Source organism: Rhinatrema bivittatum, chromosome 8, assembly GCF_901001135.1.
Source record: "Rhinatrema bivittatum chromosome 8, aRhiBiv1.1, whole genome shotgun sequence".
NCBI lineage: Eukaryota > Metazoa > Chordata > Amphibia > Gymnophiona > Rhinatrematidae > Rhinatrema > Rhinatrema bivittatum.
Genome location: NC_042622.1, coordinates 69,437,602 through 69,461,478, shown reverse-complemented (window position 1 = coordinate 69,461,478; position 23,877 = coordinate 69,437,602). Strand labels below are relative to the sequence as shown.

Genomic DNA, 23,877 nt, shown 5'->3' with positions numbered 1-23,877 from the left:
CTGTCCAGTACCAGGAGAGTTAGCTTACAATGGCAACCAACAATGGGGGCAAAACGTAACCCTGAAAGCTGATCCTGTAGGAGTTAAATTCTGCTCTTGGCCATAAGAACAGGACACTGTAGTACTTGCCAGAAGAGGCAGAAAAGTATATGAAAAATGCAGGAAAACTATTAGAAAACATACACAACAGTTTCCTAATGAGAGACTGACAGGTAGCAGTGAGGACAGAGATCATGCATTCTGGCTCCCTAACAAGAGCTGAATGCAATGAAATAAGGACACATAACAGCGATAATCAGAGTTGCTTACCTGTAACAGGTATTCTCCAAGGATAGCAGGATGTCAGTCCTCACACACAGGTCACAGAACTTTGATTTCAAAGAATCTAGAGCTTTCAGCATGCTCTACGGAGCATGTGCAGCTATAGTTAATTTCCTGCCCCTAGGTAGAGCCCCCTCAGTTCATGATGTAGCTAAATACACGGAGAACCAACTCACAGGGGAGGCGGGAAGGTTTTGTGAGGACTGACAGTGCTGTTCTCAGAGAATACCTGTTACAAGTAAGCAACTCTGCTTTCTCAAAGGACAAGCAGGATGACAGTCCTCAAACAAGGGTGAATCCCTAGCTATAGGCTGCCCAAACAGGACAAAGCTAGGAAACCTCATAATGCTGAAGGCATCCTTTTTCTCCCTTTGGATCGTGAGGCGGCCGATTTAAAAAGGGGCTAGGAGGGAAAAGAATTGGATTCTACACAAAAGAGACCCATAAAACAGACTGAGCAACAAAACCTGATGCACAGCAAAGTGGTCTAAGGCAGGGGAGTGATGCAAACAGAGTGAGAAGCACACTTCGCCTCACAAACAGTAATACAGACAGGATTTTGCCCAACAGCAGACCCTGACAATGACCAGTATATGCCTAGATCCCTCTGTGGCATAGGAAGGAGCACAAAAACCCAACCAAGAGAAGAACCCTTGGATGAAGACCGCATAGTTTCTTTCGGTGGTACAAGACAAACAAAATCCAATCTGGGCTTAGAAAGCCCTCCAGAAAGGAAAAATTGCAGTGCACTGGAATGCTGAAGAGGAAGAACAGAGTGCATTTACATCCTGACACCTGAAGATTGGCTGATTGCCACAACAGGCATAGAACTCCAAGCAAATACTTGGAAGAATAGATGGCAAAACATCAGGATCTGCAGAAGACCGTAACTGCCGAATACTCCAAGAAGAAATTCAAACTCTCCAGGTCAGACGGCGTGGAACCAAGTGTGGCAAGGAATGGAAGGGACCAGCCGTCTAATGGAATCGTCACTCCAAGATCCTGAGCACGGAAGGTGAGTTGTAACCATAACGCACACAGTCCCAGCGCCTCCACGGACGGGCATATCCTTCCACTCGGCAGTATGAGCTCAGGCGAAAAGGAAAGCACCTTGGCCAATCCAGCGAAGTACAGAAAGCCAAAGGCAGTACTATCCAGAATATGGTAGTAAAAAAAAAACAAAAACCAAAAAACCCCCCAAAAAAACAGGGAAAGAATGGTATACCACTTCCTGAATGCACATAGTAAGATATTACAGTTTCTGCCACAGTTTCTTCTTTGACATTCCGACTGGAAGTCAGATGAAGCGATGAATACAAAGAGGCACATTCTGGGACTACAGTAAATAAAAGAAGCCGCTAGGCTGTATAATCAACATTGGGCAACACCCCAACAATACTCCCTTTGCTGATTCCAGCCAGGAGTTGCACCAAGGCTGACTTCTCAGTAAACAGGAACGATATAAAATGAGAGTGAACCTCCCAAGGAAGAAATTCGGAACCATCTATCCCCCTTGATGGGAATGGTACACAAACTAGCCCCTTTAGAAGCAGGATTTCCACACCACCCTGGAAGCCCAGTGGGTACTAGGACAGGCTCAGTCTGATCAGCAAAGCAGTCTGCTCACCAATCAAGTATCGGTGGGAACCATAATAACCCATACTTCTACCTAATAACCTCGTGCCCATAAAGTGGAACGTTTGAATGGAGAGTGTGGGTTTGGAGGAGCTGAAAGGGTTGTGAAAGGGAGGGGATCAGAGAGGGAGTGGATAGATGAGAATAAGTGGGGGGACCGAAGAGGTCTGGAGACTTATTAGGACCTTTTAACAGGTTTTGAGGCCAAATTCAAATTGAATTTACTCATGCTGGCCAGGTAGGTTTGAACTTTCTTCTGCTGGGTTTACATCTTTTTACAGATGAGACCTTAGCCTTCAACCAAATCCTTATTCAACTCCTTATGACAATCCATGAGAAAGATTTTCTGGGAGTACAGCAGGCAACACTTGAAGCCAATGCTTGTTTCTTTGTTTATTGCTTACACTTATAAACTGCCTGTCCAACTAGGGGCTCTAGACTATGAATTGGAAAATAATCAATGTTAAAATGAAAGATGAAGTCTTCAAAAAAAAAAATAAGACATACAGGCTGCAGGTATGAACATGGTTCAATGTAGCTACAGTTGTGTTCATGTGTGACTGAGGCAGTGGTAATAATTAAAAAAAACAAAACAAAAAAAAAAAAAACAACAACTTTTTACTGTGACGCCAATTCCTAGATGTGGTATTGTTAAAGGAGAAGTGAGTAGTAAAGGTTTTTGTTTTTTTTTTTTTTATCTTCTCTCTCTGATTTTCCAACCCTTTGCTCAATGGATAATTTCGTATATTTATTTATTTAAAAACTTTTTTATATCGGCATTCGTAGGACACATCATGTCGGTTTACAAATAACTGAGAAAGGAAAGGAAATTACAATGAACAGGGGAGGGGTTAACTGGATGATATACAAAAGTAGAGGAGACGAGAGTCAAACAGGCAGCGTTCCAAAATGAACTAATATACAAAGTTAAGGGGCATGTGCACTTGAGATATTTAGCATATGAAGCTTATTTACAGTTTGCTGTTTTAGATCCTTTTGCTTGATGTTTTATTTTAAGTTTAATGTAAAATCTTAAATAGGATGACCTGTGTTTTGCTTAATTCTGGAATGACAGAATTTCTGGTAGGCTGTTATATGGAAAATGCTGTTTATTTTCTCAATGTTACTTAAAAATGAAGTATTAAAAATAAAGAAAACATGGTTTCAAGATGGCCGCTGCTAGCATTCTCTCCTGTTGATACCGGCTGACTTTAAAAGAATTTCCCCCATTTTATATCGATGGAGAAACAGAAAGGGAAAGCATGTACCTTCTCCAAGGTCTCCTTGCCAATAGTTATCAACCCAATTAACAAATTTGTCACTGTCAGCGGTAGGGATTTAGCTCAGAACCCAGAATCCATTCCTTGGTGGAATGGTGAGCAAAGGGTCTGCGTGAGTCTTCCCGGACTTTAACATCTTGCTCTCTCCGGATTACCGTCCTCTCCCTGAGCAGCCTCTGCCGGGCGTTGGGGCAAAAGCTGCTTCCAGAGCCATGGTGGACTCAAGATCAGAAGTTTTATTGGGATCTGTACTGAGTATTTCAGCTGACTCGCTGCAGTCCATGGTGGAGGGAGTTGGAGGACTTGGAAGAGAAAATATAGGACAAGATGGCGTGCCCTCTACCTCCGCTGTTGATTTGGGGAAAACTTTGTTTGCACCTCAGGTAATTACTAAGGAAATAGAAGATTTTACTCTATCTAAACCAGCTATTACCTTGGACTCTATCTGGGAGCCAATTGCTGGTCCTTCTTCTCAGCTGTCCCTCTCTGTACCACTACAAATTTAACAAAAAGACTTGGGAAAGCTCTCTGTTCAAATCTTAAAGTTTCAACTTCAGATCGCTTCTCTTAAGGATAATGTTGGGACTATATCAAAGGGCCATTTGGCTCTGCAAAATAAAGTGGAATCATTAGAAAATGTGGTCAGATCTAGAAACATCAGATTAATAAATTTTCCCAGACAGAAAGCTGTATCACCATTTCAGATGCTAAGAAGATATTTTATGGAGGTTTTAAAAAGTCCCGAAAATATACTACCACCTTTAGCTGAAGTTTATTAGTTACCAACAGCAAAGAAGAATCTTCACCAGGACTTAGATTTGCAACCTTCCTTTGATGTTCTGAATATCACTGATTTATTGTAAAACTCTGGTGCTACAGAGACTATTGCTGCAACTTCAATAGCTACATATGTGGTGGACTCAGACCAGGATTTGGTGATGAGATTTTTCCTGCAATAGGATTAATTCCTTTCTAAATTTTCATGTTAACACATTTCCTGATATAGGTAAAGCAGGCCAGCTTAAAAAAAATGTCTTTTGCTGCGTGCTCAGGTGTTACAACTGGGGGGACTGTTTTGGTTAAATTTCTCCTGTAAGTGTGTGATCAAAATTGCAGGGAGTCAAATATATATTTTTTTGATCTCCAACAACTGTTCTATTTTATAATTCAGAGGCAAGCCTCTACCTCCTCTTTGAATTCTTCTTCTCTTATGATATTAGCTCTTCCAAATGATGGCTAATATGTATGTTTTGCTGAGTCTCGCTAAGAGTGGCCATTTCTTTTTCTTCTTCTTTATTGTTAACATTTTATTCTCTCATTTTCAGCACTCTCTCCCTATTTGTAGGTTAAAGGCTATTTGAGAACATTTTATGTAACTTGAAAGTTATTGTGTTTTTGTTTTCCTGTTTCTGTACAAGAATTTTTTCTTGAAATTATTGTAAAAGCACTAAATAAATATTTTTAAAAAATAAAGAAAACACTTAAGGGGTGACCTAATAGCAGCACTGAATGCAAAGGATCTGGGTTTGATTTCCTGGTCAGGTCTTTCATTCCCTTGATCAGCCAGAGCTGTGGATCCTGCAGATGCAATGATTGCAATACCTGGGGGAGAGAGTCCCAGTCATTACCATATAGTAACACCAAATGGCCAGGCTTAGGATCCAAGATAGCAGAGTTCTGAAAGCAGACCCGGTGTGTGGCCCTGTCCGAGAAACCAGGGCCCCAACCGAGGACTGTCACTACAATGACTTGGCTACGTGAGTTTGGAGGAGATATTAACCAGGGGGAAAATATCTCTGGATAGTTGCAAATTAAGTTTCATGGTGCCAGATCCCAGTTCCGATTCTGTTTAAGATAGAAGCCTAAAAGAGGAGGAAACTACCAGGCCAAAAGAGAAAAAAAAATTACATTTGACAATGCCAAAACACCTAAGCAGAAAGACAAAGAGGAAAGAAAAACAGACTGAAAAATCCAATAGAAGTCTAATATGGCAGTGGCAGCAGTCCAATGTAGTGATGTCCAAAAAAAATGGAAAATACAAAACTTAAGAAATGAAAAGGTTTAGTAGTGTCTGGAAAAAAAGTGTATATGCTCAAAAGCTTTTATTGGAAAATTCTGAAAAAATACTCTGCACTACCAACAGAAAGCATTATATGACCCACCTGTGTGGATTATTGCTCCTACTGACTATCAGAGAAATAAATCTATCACATATGCTAAAGTACCTCTGCCTGCCATGCCAATGCAGACGCTGACAGTGCAGATGCTCGTTCCACTCCCAGAACTGCAATTGTTTCACCATCATCATCCACTACTTTCAGATCCAAATCCTCGTTGTATTTCCTGCGCTTCACTTGTCGCCCAGATCGCCGTTTCTGTGTGCCAGTAAATAAGGAAGAGTTACAATCTGCCATGAGAACATACCAAAAAAGAGGGCTATAGTTCAGATTTCTACTCCTCAAGCCTTTCACCTGTTAAGTGCAGTAGCCAAACTGGTCCTGGTAAAAACTAAATTCTTTGCAAAATATGGTACCTTTTCATTTGGAACAACATAAGAATTATCCAAAGGTAATGATTATGTGATCACACCTGAAGGAAGTCATATGGCCTCAAAAACTCACATACACCTTCGATTTTGGATAATTCTCATGTTATGCCAATAAAAGATAGATTCCAGAACCTGAAAAGAATCTAGTGAATGTCTAAGATGTTCTAATCAAAACTGACAACATATCTTTAATCTCCAATGTTGTACATAACACTATCCTTTTTGGGTGTCAAATTAAAGCTTTCTTTTTTAAAGATGAAATATGTTTATTCAGTTACATCAGAAAGGCAAATACTATTATATACTTTTACACACCCAGCAACATCAGTAAACAAAAAGAGCAGAACGTAACTCAGCTAAACACTGAAAGATTTCAGAATGGATTATTGCATTCAGATATAAAGAAACTTTGGCATTTACAGAAGGTGCAGCAAAGGCTTTCGTTCCTCTATAAACAGTGATGAGATGTAATTTAATAAAGTTGCATGTGGGAAGAAGGTCTGCAGGAACAAGTCTCTGCGTTTATACTGGTGCCTTATTGCTACCATTTCTTTCATATCCAAATGGTGGCAACACAAATGAGGGGTGGTTTCATCATGGTAGTTGATCTATAATAATCTGGCTTTGATAAATGTCCTTGCACAGAATGGCTGGTAGGTGATAAATTTAATATGCTGCGTTCTACTTTCATACGGTTGTAAATGTTATACCTCCATCAGTTAAGTATTGTGCAAAATAAATTTTTCAACTGCTGAACAAGGTAACGTTCAGCTGTATAGGTAACTAAGGAGCTGGCTCATATAGGAAAATTAGTTCTTACCTGTTAATTTTTGTACCTTTAGTACCACGGATCAGTCCAGATCGTGGGTTGAGCCTCCTGCCCAGCAGATGGAGACAGATTAAAACTGAAAAGGGTATCCTATATCAGGACAGAGCCTACACCCTGTAGCCCTTCAGTATAACCATTGTCAAAGCAGAGAAGAACTAAAAGAACCTCAAAAAAAAGATTAAGCAAGTAAACAAGACTCAATGAGTAACAAACGAAACAATTATCAACAAGGAATGGACTCTGTAAAGTAGCGGTCTTGCCTATCGTTGGCCATCAATACAGATGCTTCCGGTGTCCGTAAGCCCAAGATAAGTGATATTCATCTAGAGACCTGTAGGAAAAAACTTTGAGCGGACAACAGAAATGGAAAAGAACCAGGGAAGGGCGTCTGGACTGATCCGTGGTACTACAGGAACGAAAATTAACAGGTAAGAACTAATTTTCCTTTCCCTGTACGTACCCGGATCAATCTAGACCATGGGATGTACCAAAGCTTCCCTAAACTGGGTGGGACCAAGACAGTCCCGCTCAAAGCACCTACCGCCCGAAAGAACCAAAGACCGCTGCGTGCACATCCAGATGGTAATGCCGAGCAAAAGTATGCAGGAATGTCCATGTAGCAGCCCTGCAGATCTCTTGCAGAGAAAGCGACTGACTCTCCACCCATTAAGTAGCCTGAGAACGCAAAGAGTGAGCCTTCAAGCCCTCAGGAACTGTTCCGGCCTTGGCAAATATAAGCAGAGGCAATCGCTTCCTTCAACCAATGAGCAATAGTAGTATTAGAAGCCTGTTTGCCCCTATTTGGACCACTCCAGAGGACAAAAAGATGATTTGAGACTCGAAACTCATTGGTGACTTGAAGATAAAGAAGTAACACACGTGTCACGTCAAGCCGACGAAGGTCACCCCCATCGGGATCCGCAACATCCTCTGCAGAAAATGCAGGAAGTTCCACTGACTAACATGGAAGGAAGAAATGACTTTCCACAAAAAGGAAGGAACAGTCTTGAGAGAGGCTCCCGAATCCGAAAAATGCAGAAAGGGCTCCCAACAGGACAGCGCTTGAATCTCTGAAACCGACGAGCGGAACAGATAGAAACTAAGAAAACCGCCTTAAGCGTAAGATCCTTTAGGGTAGCCCATCGGAGAGGTTCGAACGTAGCCCCACAGAGAGCCCGGAGGACTAAACTGAGATTCCAGGACGGACATGTGGGAACGACGGGAGGCCTCAAGTGTTTGGCACCCTTCAAGAACTGAGCAACGTCCGGGTGAGACACCAGAGTGTGCCCGTCAACTCGACCGAGAAGAGAACCGAGAGCGGACACTTGGACGCGCAATGAATTGAAGGAAAGACCCTTGGAGAGACCTTTCTGAAGAAAGGAAAGAACTACAGAGACCGGTGCCGAGACACCCGATTCAGAAAAGGCATTCTCAAAGACTTTCCAAACGCGAGCATAAGCCAAGGAAGTAGATGACTTATGCGCCTGCAGGAGAGTGGTAATCACCTCCTCCTTATAGCCTTTACGTCTCAGATGTCTCCGTTCAAAAGCCAGGCCACTAGACAAAAGTGATCTGCCTGGTCGAAAGCAGACGAGGAAGATGGCTGAGTCGAAGAGGGCCGTCTGACGCCAGGTTGACCAGATCCGCAAACCACGGCCTGCGGGGCCATTCTGGAGCTACCAGGATGACCGGCCCCTCGTGAAGTTCTATTCTTTGGAGCACGTTGCCCACGAGAGGACACGGAGGAAACACAGAGGAGGACGTCCGAGGGCCAAGGGAGAGCTAGAGCATCCACTCCCTCCGAACAGTGCTCCCTCCAGTGGCTGAAGAACCTGTTGGCTTTGGAATTGCCCAAGGTCGCCATGAGGTCCAGGTGCGGGGGATCCCACCTGCTGATGATCAAGTCCCTGGCTTCGTCCGAGATCTCCCACTCTCCCGGATTGAGACGCTGGCAACTGAGAAAATCGGCTTGCACAATCTCCTTGCCCGCTATGTGGGAGGCCGCCAGGCAATCCAGGTGATGCTCCACCCAAGCAAGGAGCCAGCTGGCTTCCAGGGCCACCAGGCGACTCAGAGTGCCCCCCTGCCGGTTGATATAGGCTACCGTAGTGGAGTTGTCAGAGAGGACCCTCACCGCCTTGCCGTGGAGCAGGGGCAAAAACTCCTGGAGGGCCAAGCGAACCGCCTGGGCCGACCGAATCTCATTGGGAAGCAGACTTTGGGGTGGAACGCTGGGAGGCCCCCTCGCAGAAGGGGCGGTGACCTCGAAAAGGCTGAGACCAAGACGGAGACCTGGAAGGATAACCCCGAGAAGTAGCACCACATCCTCTAGCCATATACCAACGTTGGCCCCAAAACCGGGAACGGGAAGGCACAAAGGCTCGGGATTGTTTTGGTCAGTCCTCCGACAGCTTATGCACCTTGTTCTCACCCAAGGAATCAATGAGCTGCTTAAGGTCCTCGCCAAAAACCAACTTACCTTTAAAAGGCAGAGTGCCTAATCGCGTCTTGGATGCTGGATCCGCCGACCAATTGCGTAACCAGAGGAGCCGTCTGGCAGAGACTGCCGAGGCCTTCGCTTTCTCCTGGATGCAGAGAAGATTGTATACAGCGTCCACTCCATAGGCAATAGCGCCTTCCAACCTTTCAGGCTGCTCCGCCTCAGCAGCCGGGAGGTCTTGGGTGCCGAGTAACTGTTGGACCCACCTAAGGCCTGCCCACTGCATGAGACTGCTACAAATAGTCGCCCGAACTCCCAAGGCCAGTACCTCGAAGATACGCTTGAGGTGGAATTCGAGTTTGCGATCTTGTACATCTTTTAAAGTGGTAGCACCTGCTACTGGAATAGTGGTGTGCTTGGTCACCGCGGATACTGACGAATCCACTGTGGGAATTTTCAGCATTTCCAGACAGTCCTCCGGGAGAGGGTAAAGTTTGTCCATGGCCCCCCTGACGCGAAGCCCCGCTTCGGGAGCTTCCCACTCCCGGAGGAGTAGCAATTTGTGCATAGGATGAAAAGGAAAAGCGGCCGCCGGAGCCCTGAGTCCTGCCAGGACCGGGTCCATGTGCTTGGGTAGCACAGCGGTAAGAGTATCAGCCGGGGGACCCTCAATCCCTAAATCCTGAAGGACAAAAGGGATGATGGGATCCAACTCCTCTTTCTGAAACAGGCGGAGAACTCTGGGATCATCCCCTTCCAGAGAAGGAAATGTCTCCGCCAAATCCAAATTCGGATCCAGATCAGGGGTCCCCAAAGGCGCCAGAGTGTCCAGGAAGGGAGGGGCCCCTGGGACCACCCGCACCCGGACAGACCCTTGCGCATCAGGAGCCGCAGGAGCGAGCGGAGGGTCCAACCGCGGGAGTTTAGCTGGCAGGGGACTGGGTGAGGGGTCCTCCTCCTCCTGCAAGCTGGCCAGATAGGATTTGTGCATGAGGAACACAAATTCTGACGAAAAACAAGGCCTAGACTTGCCGGAGTGGGGCGGGGGAGGGGGGTCAGGGACCACATCGAGGGGCCGCACGGGGCTCAAATTGGGGAGAGACCCCAAAAAATTTGACTCTTCTGTGCCCAGCAGCTCGGAAACAGGAGCTGCTGAAATCCCCAAAATGGCCGCCGTTCCCGCGATTTGCCGACCCGGGAACGGCCTGGCCATGCGTTGAGCAGAGCGACCCCGGGTTTGCTTTGCGGGCACTGCCAGGGAGGGACCTTCCCCACCCGGCAAACAGGAGGAGCAGAGTCCCTCGCGCGAAAAACACATCGAGGGCTCCCCACAAGCGAGACAGCAATTGGATCGCGGTATAGGCTATGCAGAGAAGCCGCAATCTAGAGAAATCAGCTGAGAGAGGTAAAACTCGCTGTCGGGAGGAGCGGAGGCAGAGGAATGAACCCTGCACACTCTTCTGTCAATCAGACCGTGGCTGCCGGCTGAGAAATGAAGAAAATGCCCAGAAGTAAAACAGACCGGCTTGTGGCTTTTCTCCCTCTGTTTCTTTTTTCTCAGTAAGCTAAAGACAGGGGAATGTACATCCCTGAGGGCACTGCCGGGGAAGCAGCGTCCCCAGTCCAAAGGCAGCCAGGCAAGGGGGGAGTGACTGGACCACCAGTTTCACCCCACAACAGGACCACTGGGAAAAAGGGTCTTAGGCTATGGAACATAAGGGGCCAAGCCCCCCTAAGCCCCACAAGAGCAAGGAGACAGAGCTGTCTCCTGAGAGAAAAAGCTCATCAGAGCCAATACCCCTTAAGTTTAATTTTTTTTTTTTTTTTTTTTTTTTATAAAGTACACAGACAATTTAAAAGTACTTGCTTGATCCTGTCAAGGGGAAGAAACCCAACCGGGAAAAGAAAAAAAGGCTAGCTAGCCCAGATCAGGGAATCGCAGGGTGAGCTGTACCATTTGCAGGAGACACACAAATACTGAAGGGCTGCAGGGTAGGCTCTGTCCTGATATAGGATACCCTTTTCAGTTTTAGTCTGTCTCCATCTGCTGGGCTGGACTGATCCGGGTACATACAGGGAAACAAATACTTTTGCAATACATTGCATTTTTAAAGCCCAATGATAATTCTTTAGAGTTGATCTTAGCCAATCAGAGAACATATACAGTCTTGCCAAAATACTCAGTGGAACAGACCAGATTTACCATTCTAAAACAGAAAATAAGAAAAATGAAGATGCAAGTAATGTACCACATTTGACTATTATCATGGTAATTTTAAGACTATCCATAAGTCCAAAGTCTGCAAGTACTTTTTACCGCAGACTTTGCAAAAATTTTCAAAGGGGAAGTATATGCAGACCATCCTTTTGAAAATTAAGCCCAAAAAAATTAGTTGCACACATTTGCTTCTAATTTAGGGGGAGCAGTAATTTCCATCACAAAAACAACTTCAGAAGTATGCATGTTAAGTGCAAATCTCTCCCCAAACCTGCCCCCCTATACTGTGGGTAAAAATATAAGTGGACCTATATGCATCCTTTTATCCACATATAGGGCAGACAATTTTCAGAAAGCCCACTTCCATGGATAAAGCACCATTTTACCCATGGAAATAGCATTTAAAATTACCCACCGTGAGGTTCTCCCATCCTCCCAGTACTTTTGTTGGATGGGATACACTAAGGTCTCACAGCATTAGTGATTTACTGAATGGAGGCTTGGTATGCCACAATCCCTTCATAAACTTTTCATGAAAGGATGGACAGAGACTGCAGACCTATCCACCTGCTAATAAGCCACAATGACACTGAGATGCACCCTGACCAAAAAGGTAAAAAGGCATGATAAGAGGAAGATGAGATACTGAAGGTGGTCTCACAGACTCCAAGGGAAGAGTTCCATAAATGGGTTCTTCCACTTGAGACTGTAGAACTTCCTCATAAAAGGGGTTTTTTAGCTGAGAAACGAATGTCTTCTACAACCTTGGAAAGGAGACAGGACAACACTACTATGGCGCTCAATATCTATGTCATGAGGGCCAAGGATGAAAGACTGGGGTGACAGAGTTTTCCATCCTCCAGAGTGATGAGAGTCAGAGATACCCCCTAGTTGATCAGAGGCTGAAATAACAAATGGAGGTGGTAAGAATACCAAATCTGATGCAGCCAAGCCAGGGCTAGGAGAATGACCTTTGCCCTAATCAGTAAAATCTTCTGGATAGTCCTGGCAATGGAAGGAACCAAAAGGTATGCATAAAACAGACTGATGCTCCAGTTTAGTTTGAAAACATCAAGAGCTGATCTGTAGCTACTTGGTCTCGTGTAATAGACCTTCCAGTTGTCCTCCAATGTGAACAAGTTGATTACCATGGGATCCCCATTGAAGGATCATCATCCATGATCTCCTGATCTAGGGACAAATTGAGGGAGCTGCAGGACTCTGATCCATCAGCATATTCGGAACGCTTGGGAGACAAGTCACCTGAAAGTATGAGTTGTGATGATAGTACCATGACCAGATCCACAGGGCTTTGCATAGAGGGCATAACAGTCCATGATTCCTTGCTTGTTTTATATAAACATGGCCACATGATTTGTCCATTTGGATTCTCCTGCCCATAAGAGAAAATTCTTAAAGCATACCGAATGTACCACAGCTCCAGCAGGTTGATCACCAGATGACTTTCCTCTCAGGACCAGACCCCCTTGGGTTCACGAAAGACTAGTGTATGCCTCCCACATGCTGGTAGAGACATCAGTGGACAGCACCACTGGATGCACTGGGATATGCAATGGAAGTCCTATTGCCGGAGCATCTGGGTTAAAAACATGCCATACTGGGTCAGACAAAAGGTCCATCAAGCCCAGCATCCTGTTTCCAAAAGTGGCCAATCCAGGCTGTAAGAACCTGGCAAGTACCCAAAAACCAAATCTATTCCATGTTACTATTGTTAGTAATAGCAGTGGCTATTTTCTAAGACAACTTAATTAATAGCAGGTAATGGACTTCTCTTCCAAGAACTTATTCAGTCCTTTTCTAAACCCAGCTACACTAACTGCACCAACCACATCCCCTGGCAACAAATTCCAGAGTTTAATTGTGCGTTGAGTCAAAAAGAACTTTCTCCAATTAGTTTTAAATGTGCCACATGCTAACTACATGCAGTGCCCCCTAGTCCTTCTATTATCCGAAAGAGTAAATAACCGATTTACATTTACCCGTTGTAGACCTCTCATGATTCTAAACACCTCTATCATATCCCCCCCTCAGCCGTTTCTTCTCCAAGCTGAAAAGTCCTAACCTCTTTAGTTTTTCCTCATAGGGGAGCTGTTCCACTACTGCAGAGGGGCTCACATCTTAGGAGTCACTGATAACTGATGAGTACATGGTTGAAGCAATTGATCCCATTGATGCTGGATAACCTACTGGAGGCTTTATATATCAAGAAAAGCCAGAGGAACCACATAGATCACTGCTATCATATAGCCTAGCAGGACAAGGACCGATCTTGCAGATGTATGGTCCTGCTGCAGAAGGGACCTCATGTGGCCCATCAGAGACCCAGCCCTCTCAACAGGCAGGAGGGCTTTCTCCTGAAGCAAGTTGATCCAGACTGCTATGAACTGGATCATCTCACATGCAATCAAGTTGGATTTTGAAAAATTGTCAGTGAAGCCCAGGGACTGTAGAAGCTGAATGTGAAGTGACTGCAAAATGCCTAATGGACAGGGGCCTGCCATTAACCAACCATCCAGGTATGGAAACAGGCAGATACCCTGCTTCCGTACTTGTGCCAGTATAACCACCAAACATTTTGTGAACACTCTTAGTGCAGCTGACAGGCCAAATGGGAGAACATGCTACCAATAGTGCAGACCAACCACCACAAGCCTCAGAAACCTCCAATGGGTGGGGTAAACAGAAAATGATGCCACTTCATACCTGCTTGTCATCTGACAAATTGATGGTGCCATCTGTACAAGATGCTCCATGCTGAGGACTCCTTGGCCTGTGCCAGTGTAATTCATGTCAACGCAACTGAAGTCACTTTTGTGGCATCAGCAGCAACACCCAAGAAAAGAATAAACTGCCTGGAGCCATTGGGTCCTTTGTGCTATGAAAGACTATGTTATCTATACCAAAATGACGTTCTCAGCATTGAATCAGAATATTTCTATAACTGTTCTTTCATAATGAAAGTGTAGAGTACCTTGTGTAAATCAATGAAACAAACTCCTACTTTAATGCATTTTGCTTTGATTTTGTAGACAGTACAAAAGTGTGAAGACTTTTACAAGGTACTATATTTGTTGGCAGCATAAAATTGCTCTGGTAGTAAACAGAGGGATGCTTAATGATGATATTCAGGCCTCATTTTACCAGGATTAGATAAAGAACTTTTATTGCTAATGGATATTTATATTATTTTTAGTTAATGCTGAAGAAAGCTGTACATTTTTTTGCCTTTTCAAATACATAAACAAATATGAGTTGCTTTTGAGGCTAAAGAATAAAAGTAACCTGACCATAAACAAATGATGTGACTGAGTCTTCCATCTAACACTCATTGCGCTAGTACTATACCCTCTATTAAAAGGCAAAACATTAAAACAATGTTCTTACTTTTCTCTGCTCGAAGATGCTAAGTTGTTCCTATTAGACAGTAGCTCACAAAGCACTGATAATATATATGAAAGTCTTAGGTGCTGTTAGCTAAGGTAAATTATGTTTCTTAGCTGCTAATTTTCTTTCCTCGAGTCCTACCAGACTAGTCCAGATGCATGGGTTTCTTCCCCCTACCAGCAGATGGAAATAGAAAACAAAAGCTTTGCTGGAAGAAGACTTTTTTTTTTTTAATTTTCTCTTTATTAACCTTTTTTTTTTTTTTTTTTACATCAAGAACCAACTTGACATTTATTTATTTATTTTAAAGCATTTATATACCGTTTTTTAAAAATAGATTTTTGTCAAAACGGTTTACAAGGATAAAATAAAACATAAAACTAATCGAAATAAAAATGAATTTTAAATATACATTGAATAATGGTATACATAATACAAAAAAAATAATAATAATGTATTTACACATGATACCCAATTAAATCAAAACAATACAATACTTATATGTATACCAGTTAAGTCCACAATATAGGTCCCAAGTAGATTTTTTACTATTATATACCATTTATACTGTGAAATAAGAAAAAAAAAAAAAAAAAAAAAAGAAGGTAGCATCAATAGGGGTACTAATCATAGATACAAGGGAGGACAATCTCAAGCGTATTTGAAGTATCTGAAATGAGAACAACTAGTTTATCTTAATTAGCTGTAATACTTTTATCACATAAGAACTGCGTTAATTGTGATGGGAGAAAAAAAAGAAACGATTTATCCTTATATTTAATATAACATTTACAGGGAAATTTGAGCATAAAAGTTGCCCCAATCTGCATAACCTGTGATCTAAGCAGCAAAAATTTTCTCTTCTTCTGAGTTATTTTTGAAACATCAGGAAATATCCTAACTTGCATTCTCATAAAGGTTTCCAAACGATGTTTAAAGAAAAGCTTTAAAAGCCATTCCTTGTCTGACTCCAAAGCAAGTGTCACAATCAGAGTTGCTCACACTGCTTGTACTTCATCTGATGTTTCTAAAAAATCAGTAACATTCATACCATTAATTATGACTTTAATTCCCCCTGTATCTTCTGGGAGTCCCAAAATATTTCTCTGTATTTCTCCTATTTTTTCTCCCATCGATACATAAAATGCTCGAACTAATGGTGGAATCAACTCTTGCCTCACTTTCAAAATTTCAGTAAGATATTTATTAAACATATCTCTCGGTAAGATATAAGAAATTCTAGGAAAATTCACTAAACAAAGGTTCCTATTTTTCTGTACATTCTCCGTATTTTCTATTTTATTCAATAAAATCAAATTATCTTTAACCATGAGATCATGTTTACTTTTTACTGAATTTACAAGTGTTTTTAATTCGAAATCTTGTTGATGTAAGACCTTTTCTGCATTCTACAAAGTTTATATACAGACTTCATGGTCCTCCATTTTTGCAGAAACTGGTTGTATCTGCTTAATAATCAAATTCCCAAGGCCTTCAATTGCCTCCCAACGCGATTCTAGTGTTATTAACTTCAGCTTTAGCAATAAGAAACCAGGACTTATCTTATGTGGTGTTGACGAACTACCCGGAGTACTCAGTCCAAATTCTCCTCCGTTTGAGCTGCTGGCGCCCTCCTCAAGCCTCACAGGCAGATGTTCTGCGTTGTCACCCTCCGGAGACAAACGCCCTGTCCGGCTTCCTCCTTTTGCAACTTCAGTAATCGGGTTTACCAGGTTTCCATCCAGAGCTCTCAACACAGGGATCGTCGGCGCCTCCCTCACCATTGGGACAGAGTTGTTTCCAAGTCTGGCAGGGAACCTAACTCCTCCTCTGTAGTTCCCTGCCCCAGCGACTCTACTCCCGGGGTTTGAACCCCACGGAAAACATGGGACATCCCATAGGGCCTGTCCGAGGTGTCTCCGGGAGAGCCCCTGAGAGAGCTTTCTCCCTTGCCGACCTCTTCCTGGCTGAATGGGGCATTGAAACAAACAAAAAAAACACACACAAAGAAATGTCTCCAAGGTTAAAGCACCACGCTTCCACTGCTACCTCATCCACTCCAACTTGGAACCCAAAATGGAGGCTTCAACGGATGAAGAGGGGTAATCAAATTTGTAAAAAGGGAACAAAACTTCAAGACAGAGTCCCAAATTACAACAAAGTTGCGTGTCCCTTTGGCGCGTGCGGCTTCGGCTGCGCGCCACAGGGGGGCTAGTTTTATAGGCCCTAAACATTTATTTATTTATTTTATTTAACACTTTTCTATACCGACCTTCATGAAAAATTTCATATCAGATCGGTTTACATGTAACAAAGGGTATAACTTAAACAAGAACAATTCACTAGAAGCGGAAGTTACATATAACAAGGGTAGATAACTTGGAGGCTAGGCTAGTCAGAGGTATAGGACAGTGTAACTGAAGAGAACTAGAAAAGGCAATGGAACAAAAGAAACGGCGGCTTAATTATAATGTTTAAACATAGCGGGGCGTTAGCCGGTAAAGCAGAGTCCTGTCCAGTTGACAATTAATGGCTTAGAAAGTTAGGGGAAGGCCTGGAGGAAGAGCCAGGTCTTAAGTTTTTTGCGGAAAGTTCGAAGGCAAGGTTCTAGTCTGAGGTCAGTGGGCATATTGTTCCAGATAGTTGGACCTGCTGTAGAGAATGCTCGTTCTTTGGTGTATGATAGTCGCGTGGCTTTTGTTGGGGGAACTTGCAGGGTACCTTTGTACGCTTCTCTTGTAGGTCTTGAGGATGAATATAATTTGAGAGGAATCTGGAGGTCTAGTTGTTGCTGATTGTATATGGTTTTATGAATTGTGGTCTCAAATGACATCAAGCTTGCAGTACCCGGATGTAACCTCCGTCAGGGCCGTCGATTTCTGCCGTACCCCCGGGATAGGCCACCGGGCCTGCTCACCTCTCTCTGTCCTCTCAGCCTCAAAGGAATGCCACAGGGGGGCCGGTTTTATAGGCCCTAAACGTCCTTCTCAAATGACGTCAAGCTTGCAGTACCCGAATGTAACCTCCGTCGGGGCCGTCGATTTCTGCCGTACCCCTGGGATAGGCCACCGGGCCTGCTCACCTCTCATCTCAGCCTCTGGAAGCAGCCTTCTTAAAGGCTGCCACCTGCAGGCTTTCAATATTTTCTTCCCAAAGTAACCTTCCTCCACAAGTAGGGGTAAGCCTGAAATTTCAATAAGTCCTCAGTAAACCTTCAAACAAAACCAAAATGCCAGAACCACCACTAGATATTTATTTATTTTTTTTTGTTTAAAAGGTTTTGTATACCACAAACTGGACATTGGCATGACCGTCTAAGCGGTTTACAACTAAAACATGCATAGTTAAAAGTTAACAATTTAAAAACAATACAACATATCTCTTAAAAATTACATTTGTCAACGTTAAAACACATAGCAGTTGGATTTGGTAATGGTTGTGTGGGAGATTGTTATTAATATGATAAAAGACTATCAGGTGATTTTATATGCTATGGTGAAAAGATATGTTTTTAAAGCTTTCTTAAATTCTTTGGTGTTATGTACTTTATAAGCACATATACATTAAGCAGCTACAGGACAGTCAGCAAGTGGGATTCTGGACTAGTCTGGTAGGACTCACATACAGAAAATTATCAGGTAAGAAACCTAATTTTATCCTCCTCACCAGACCAGTCCAGATGCATAAGATGTAACCAAGCTATCTCTAAACTAGAAGGGATCCTGAAAGTCTTGCCATCAAAACACTTGCCTCCCCAAAAAAGGCTGCATCCCAAGCTGCACATCCTAATAATCCCTGGACAACAAATGCAACGAAAACCAAGTAGAAGCCCTACAGAGTTCTTGAAGCTATAGAAATTGACATTCTGCCTAGGAGGTCGCCTTAGCAGAAAATAGGTCTTTAAAATCATGAAAGGTCTTGAACGAGTAGATGTGACTCAGTTATTTACACTTTCAAATAATAGAAGGACTAGGGGGCATTTCATTAAGTTTGCAAGTAGCACATTTAAGACTAATCGGAGAAAATTCTTTTTCACTCAACGCACACTAAAGCTCTGGAATTTGTTGCCAGAGGATGTGGTTAGTGCAGTTAGTGTAGCTGGGTTCAAAAAAGGTTTGGATAAGTTCTTGGAGGAGAAGTCCATTAATGGCTATTAATCAAGTTTACTTAGGGAATAGCCACTGCTATTAATTGCATCAGTAGCATGGGATCTTCTTAGTGTTTGGGTAATTGCCAGATTCTTGTGGCCTGGTTTGGCCTCTGTTGGAAACAGGATGCTGGGTTTGATGGACCCTTGGTCTGACCCAGCATGGCAAGTTCTTATGTTCTTAAACCACTGCAGATATTTATAGAAGTAAAAAAAACTCCTTAAACTGACAATTGTTGTCTATAAGACAGTTCCTAGGCTGATCCAATTTGCGATAATCATTGGTCACCTTTGAATACCGCAACAGCAGTCTGCACACCTCTAGAATGCATAGATCTACTCTCTGATTCTGAACTCAAATATGCAATCCTACAGAACTGTTTCAAACGAAAGGCAAAACCACCTTCAGTAAGCATGAGGAAACCATATGAATCGACTTGTTGTGCTACCTATGATGTTTTAGGTATCTTATTTTTGTTTTATCATGTATGTTTTTACTGTAATCAGCATTAAACATTATGGAAATTGCGGAACATAAGACTGTCTATTGGAAACAATTTAGTAGAACTAGGGGTCACGATTTGAAACTCCAGGGAGGAAGTCTTAGAACCAATGTCACCTCTTCACTGAGAGGTGGTGGATGCCTGGAATGCCCTTCCGGAAGAAGTGGTGAAGACAAACTGTGAAGGATTTCAAAGGGGCATGGGATAAACACTGTGGATCCCTAAAGGCTAGAGGATGGGAATAAATAAAAAAGCTTATCTGGCACAGAACAGCAGTTACTACCCTTGACAGAAACGTGGGGGTAACCTGCTCGGAGCGGCAGTTACTACCTTGGAAAGCTTGCTGGGCAGACTAGATGGACCATTTTGGTCTTTTTCTGCCGTCATTACTATGTTACTAAATGTAAACAAATAGATAAATAAATAGATAGATAGATAAAGGTTCTTCCGCAACTCCCTCCCCTAAAGGATCCAGACAGGACCACCTTCAAAACCTTCAATATCAGACAGATTCCAAGTTGGGAACAATCCCCCAACCAGAAGTCATAGCTGCTTAACCCCTTGCAGAAATCTAACCACATTAGGATGGACAATCAGGAACTATTCTGACTCTCTCTCTTCACAGGACAATGGCCCACATGCACTTTACGGGAATTCAAAGCCAGACCCCTCTGCAAGAAGGAAGAACATCTGGAATCAACGTCTGCAATGGAGACACTCCTGTCTCTTTACACCAAAGCTCCACACCTTCCAAATTCAGAAATAAGTCAAGGACACTGACCACTTAACAAGCTTGAAGCCACATGGAGATCACTTCTCCAACACTAATGTGTAACCATCTCTCATTTCTGACAGCTCCCAGTAATCTGAAATGATGTAGGCCCAACTCTCCTCCAAAACTGGGAAAACTGACCCCCTACTTGCTGCAGTGGGGAGTGGATCCCTTGACACTCAATTATGAAGATTTTTCTTTCCCCTGTTTTCCAGCTAATCCTATCTCAAGAGCCTCAAACAAAAGGACTGTTATTAGTTCCCAGTCGGCTTCTGCGAGGAAGAGGAGGTCGCCGACCTCCCTGGCCAATTATAATCTAAATTTTGGTCAACTGGGAATCCCTTGGCTTAACTGGGAATCCCTTGGCTTAACTTCTTGCAAATTATGGGACTTTGATTCCCCCCAAACATTTCACCAATTTCTCTAAAATCTTTCCAAAAAGGAATTTTCTTTAGATAGAAGGTCAACTGCCCCAAGAGAGACATGGACCAAAACATATGTTGAACAATTACACAGGCACAACAGGTACCTAGCTGCAAATGGAGGCCTCCAAGATCAAGTAAAGCATCCACTAAAAAAGCAAGACTCTATTCCAACCACTTCATCTCCTCTCCAGTAAGGCTTTCTTTAAAGATGCCTATCTGCACCCGCTCAACCAGCACAGCCAGGCTCAAGACACATAGCTGCCAAAATCCGCAGACCGGAGAGCCAAGGTTGAACTTCCAAGCCCTGTTTCAGATGGTCCTTTAAGGCTACATAACATTCCACTGGTATCATTATCTACTTAGTGACCCCTGAACTGAGCATGTCCACTTCGGGGCACTTCCACGGAGCTAAGCCATCTTCCAGAATAGGATGAAGCTTAGCCTTGATTCTCCCTTCCTACCATATCTGGTCTTCCCAGATGGACTGCTGTTGAAGTATTAATCAGGCCCATCCTGCCTAACTTTGAAGATCAGACGAGAGCAGGCACACTCAGGAGTTACAACCAGCCTCTAGAGAGAATGTGTGACATCCCACCCACATGGTCAGGGGCAGAGAGAATGAAATAGCAGCCCCAGGTGCCCAAGACCAGGGCACCCAACAGGAGAACCACAGGGACCGAGTATCCCACTCCAACAACATATATATAAGTTGTATATAAGTTATACATAAATTGTATATACGTTCTATATATATATATTTAGAGTGCCTTATTTCCGACCCATGTACTTCCAGTATAGCCTTGTTAAGTTTACAATGTTATTCCTCTGTCTCCGGTACATTTCTGATTCCAAGTTCACATAACCTTGTTTTATTGTAACTTTTCTTCCTCTTCAATATTATTGTTACAAGCCCCCCTGTTCCTTGTGAACCGATATGATTTGTATCAAGAATGTTGGTATAGAAAAGAGTTAAATAAATAAATAAATAAATAGGTAAATAAATAAATAGCTTGAAACTCTATGAAAAGAGAAAGAATTTGCTGATCCCCTGAGACCCACCAAGATAGGATTCTCATGTTCCTGTATGTATCCACATGCTGACCCTCAATTCTCAGTTCTGCCAGAGCCTGTGGAATCATGACCAGTAGTGAAAATGCCCACAGATCATCATTTTTTGACTGAATTTCCCAGTCTGGATCTGGATTCTTCCTGGCCCAGGAAAGAGTGGCCAGAGAGGTGCCAGAGGAAGCTCTTAAAGAAACAGATTTCTTTTATTTTTAATCTAAAGAGCAATACTTAATTAAATAAGCCTGAAGCAGTAGCACAACAAAAACTGAGGAAAACTATAGGCTCCACCAGAGCCGAAACATCCCTTGCCTGCTGCTGTCTCCTCTCATAGAGACAAGGATTCCTCCATGGGGGAAAGCACAGAAGGCTACTGATCTTACTCTATATCTCCTGGAGGATCTTCTGAAAAGGCCCCCTCCGAAGGAAGCATTAGTCCCTCCCACCAGGAGGCAAGTTTAGCATCTTTTGCTCACCAGCAGGGAACTCCCAGATTGTCTGCCCCACCTGGAGCAGGATCGACTGCAAAATGCTGGAGCAGTAGCCGCCACAAACAATATACTACCTCTTGCATTTGCCAGTGGCAGCCATCTTAAATGCACTATATGCAGCTTAGAAAAAGAAGCCTGAAAATTTCACAAGCAGCCTTCACCTCCCTAAAGGGCTGCCAATGAGTTTCCTGTCTTTCCTCCTACACTGTGGGATTGTTAGAGCTCCAATTCCTGCCCTCCCATCCAAGGGACTGCTGCTATTTCCTTTTTTTTTTTTTTTTTTTTTAAATAGAAGAAACCGACCCATTCAGAGGAAAATTTAAGAAGAGAATACTTCCCTGTGCTGGCATTTTCTCCTGATCAGAGGTCCCAGGGAATTGAATACCAAGAAGGGGAGGGGGAAGAGGGAGCCAGTAACTCTGGCTTTGCAATTCCCTCCCAGGATCAGGGTCCAGCTAGTTAAGGAGACAAGGGCTCAACCAGCCGGAAATATCTGAAATAACTACAGTACCCTCTGGGAGTCCATCTACTAAGTCCACGGACTGCAGTTTTGGCATCTCTTCCATCTGTTGAAGACAGAGAAATACTGAAAGCCTTCAGGTGGCACAAACCCTTAAGTAGGCTGCTTCCAGCAAAGCTTTTGTTCTCTTGTCTCCATCTGCTGGTAGGGGGAAGAAATCTATATGTCTGGTAAGGCCGATGAGGAAGTGTTTATTTCAATGTCAGAGAACACAGGACTGGAAAAATACTGGGCATCTGATCAACCAAGTGCCTAAAGTTCAATATTTAACACCATTCCAGGCCCCAAAAGAGCTGTCAGCAGAGCAAGGCACTGCCCCAAGTGAAGCCTCAGCCAGGCAGCCACCACCTAGCTACCAGGAAGATTCAGAGCTGTAGCCTCCCCTGCTGTCGGGCTGCATTTTGAAAGGCTGGCAAAGAAAAAAGCAGAGGGGAAAGAAGTGACTGGTAATAGAAGGAGAGAAAAAGAAAAATGTAAAAATAAATAAGAGAAATAAGAGAAATAAATAGATGAAACAAAAATGAGAAAACAAAGAACCCCCTAACTCTTACCAACATATATCCAAAAAAGTTTATTATAATGAGAAAGATAGTTTCCCTGGCTCTTAAAAGCTTTAGCTGGAGCCTGACTTTAAAAAGAAAATTTCCAGCCCGGAAAGAACATATAGCAGCAGATCTACTAGTATGACACATCAGTAAAGGAGCATTTTAGCCTAGCCAACAAATCTGAACTACTTTTTCAATAGAATGACTTGTGTGCACCTCGTACCTGGCTGTCTGCAGATTCCATGGATTCCTCTGTGCTCTGGGTCACTGAGTGTTCTAGCTCCAAACTCTCCCCTGAGCTCTCATTTTTCCTTTTCCCTTTCTTCTTTTTCTCCACAGGCATTGGTCCCTGCTCCTTGCTGAAATGATAATATGCAAACAAATGTAGAGATAAGTTAGCAAAAGTTTATTGATCATATTTTAGGGGTAATTATCAAAGGCACTTAAATACATAAAACTATGGGCAATTTTACGTGCATAAGTGACCCTTTGAAAATATCTGGCAGATATGAACATAAGAGTACACACAGAACAAATTTTTGAGTGTACTTTTACATGTGTGCTAAATAGTTGTTCTGGGGGGGGGGGTGGGGGTGGGGGTGGAGCTAGGGTGGAATCAGGATTTACACTCGTACTTAGAATTTTGCAAAGTACACATGTAATTCGACATGCACAAGCACACTCATAAATATTCAAAGCAGATTTAAATGCATAAATCCACTTTGTTAATTCT

The 23,877-nt window shown here is 43.2% G+C and overlaps 1 protein-coding gene across 4 annotated transcripts in view; it reads right to left on the bottom strand.

Annotated features, from left to right (window-relative positions):
* The window catches only part of CHD6 (chromodomain helicase DNA binding protein 6), a 586,770-nt gene that overhangs the window by 382,623 nt on the left and 180,270 nt on the right, over window positions 1–23,877 (bottom strand). For all 4 annotated transcript variants that reach the window (XM_029614845.1, XM_029614844.1, XM_029614846.1 and 1 more), the window contains 2 exons: window positions 23,368–23,503; window positions 5,462–5,611 (listed from right to left, as the gene is read on the bottom strand). In XM_029614845.1, the coding sequence (XP_029470705.1) occupies window positions 5,462–5,611; window positions 23,368–23,503 (286 nt within the window). The remainder of the gene's footprint in view (window positions 1–5,461; window positions 5,612–23,367; window positions 23,504–23,877) is intronic.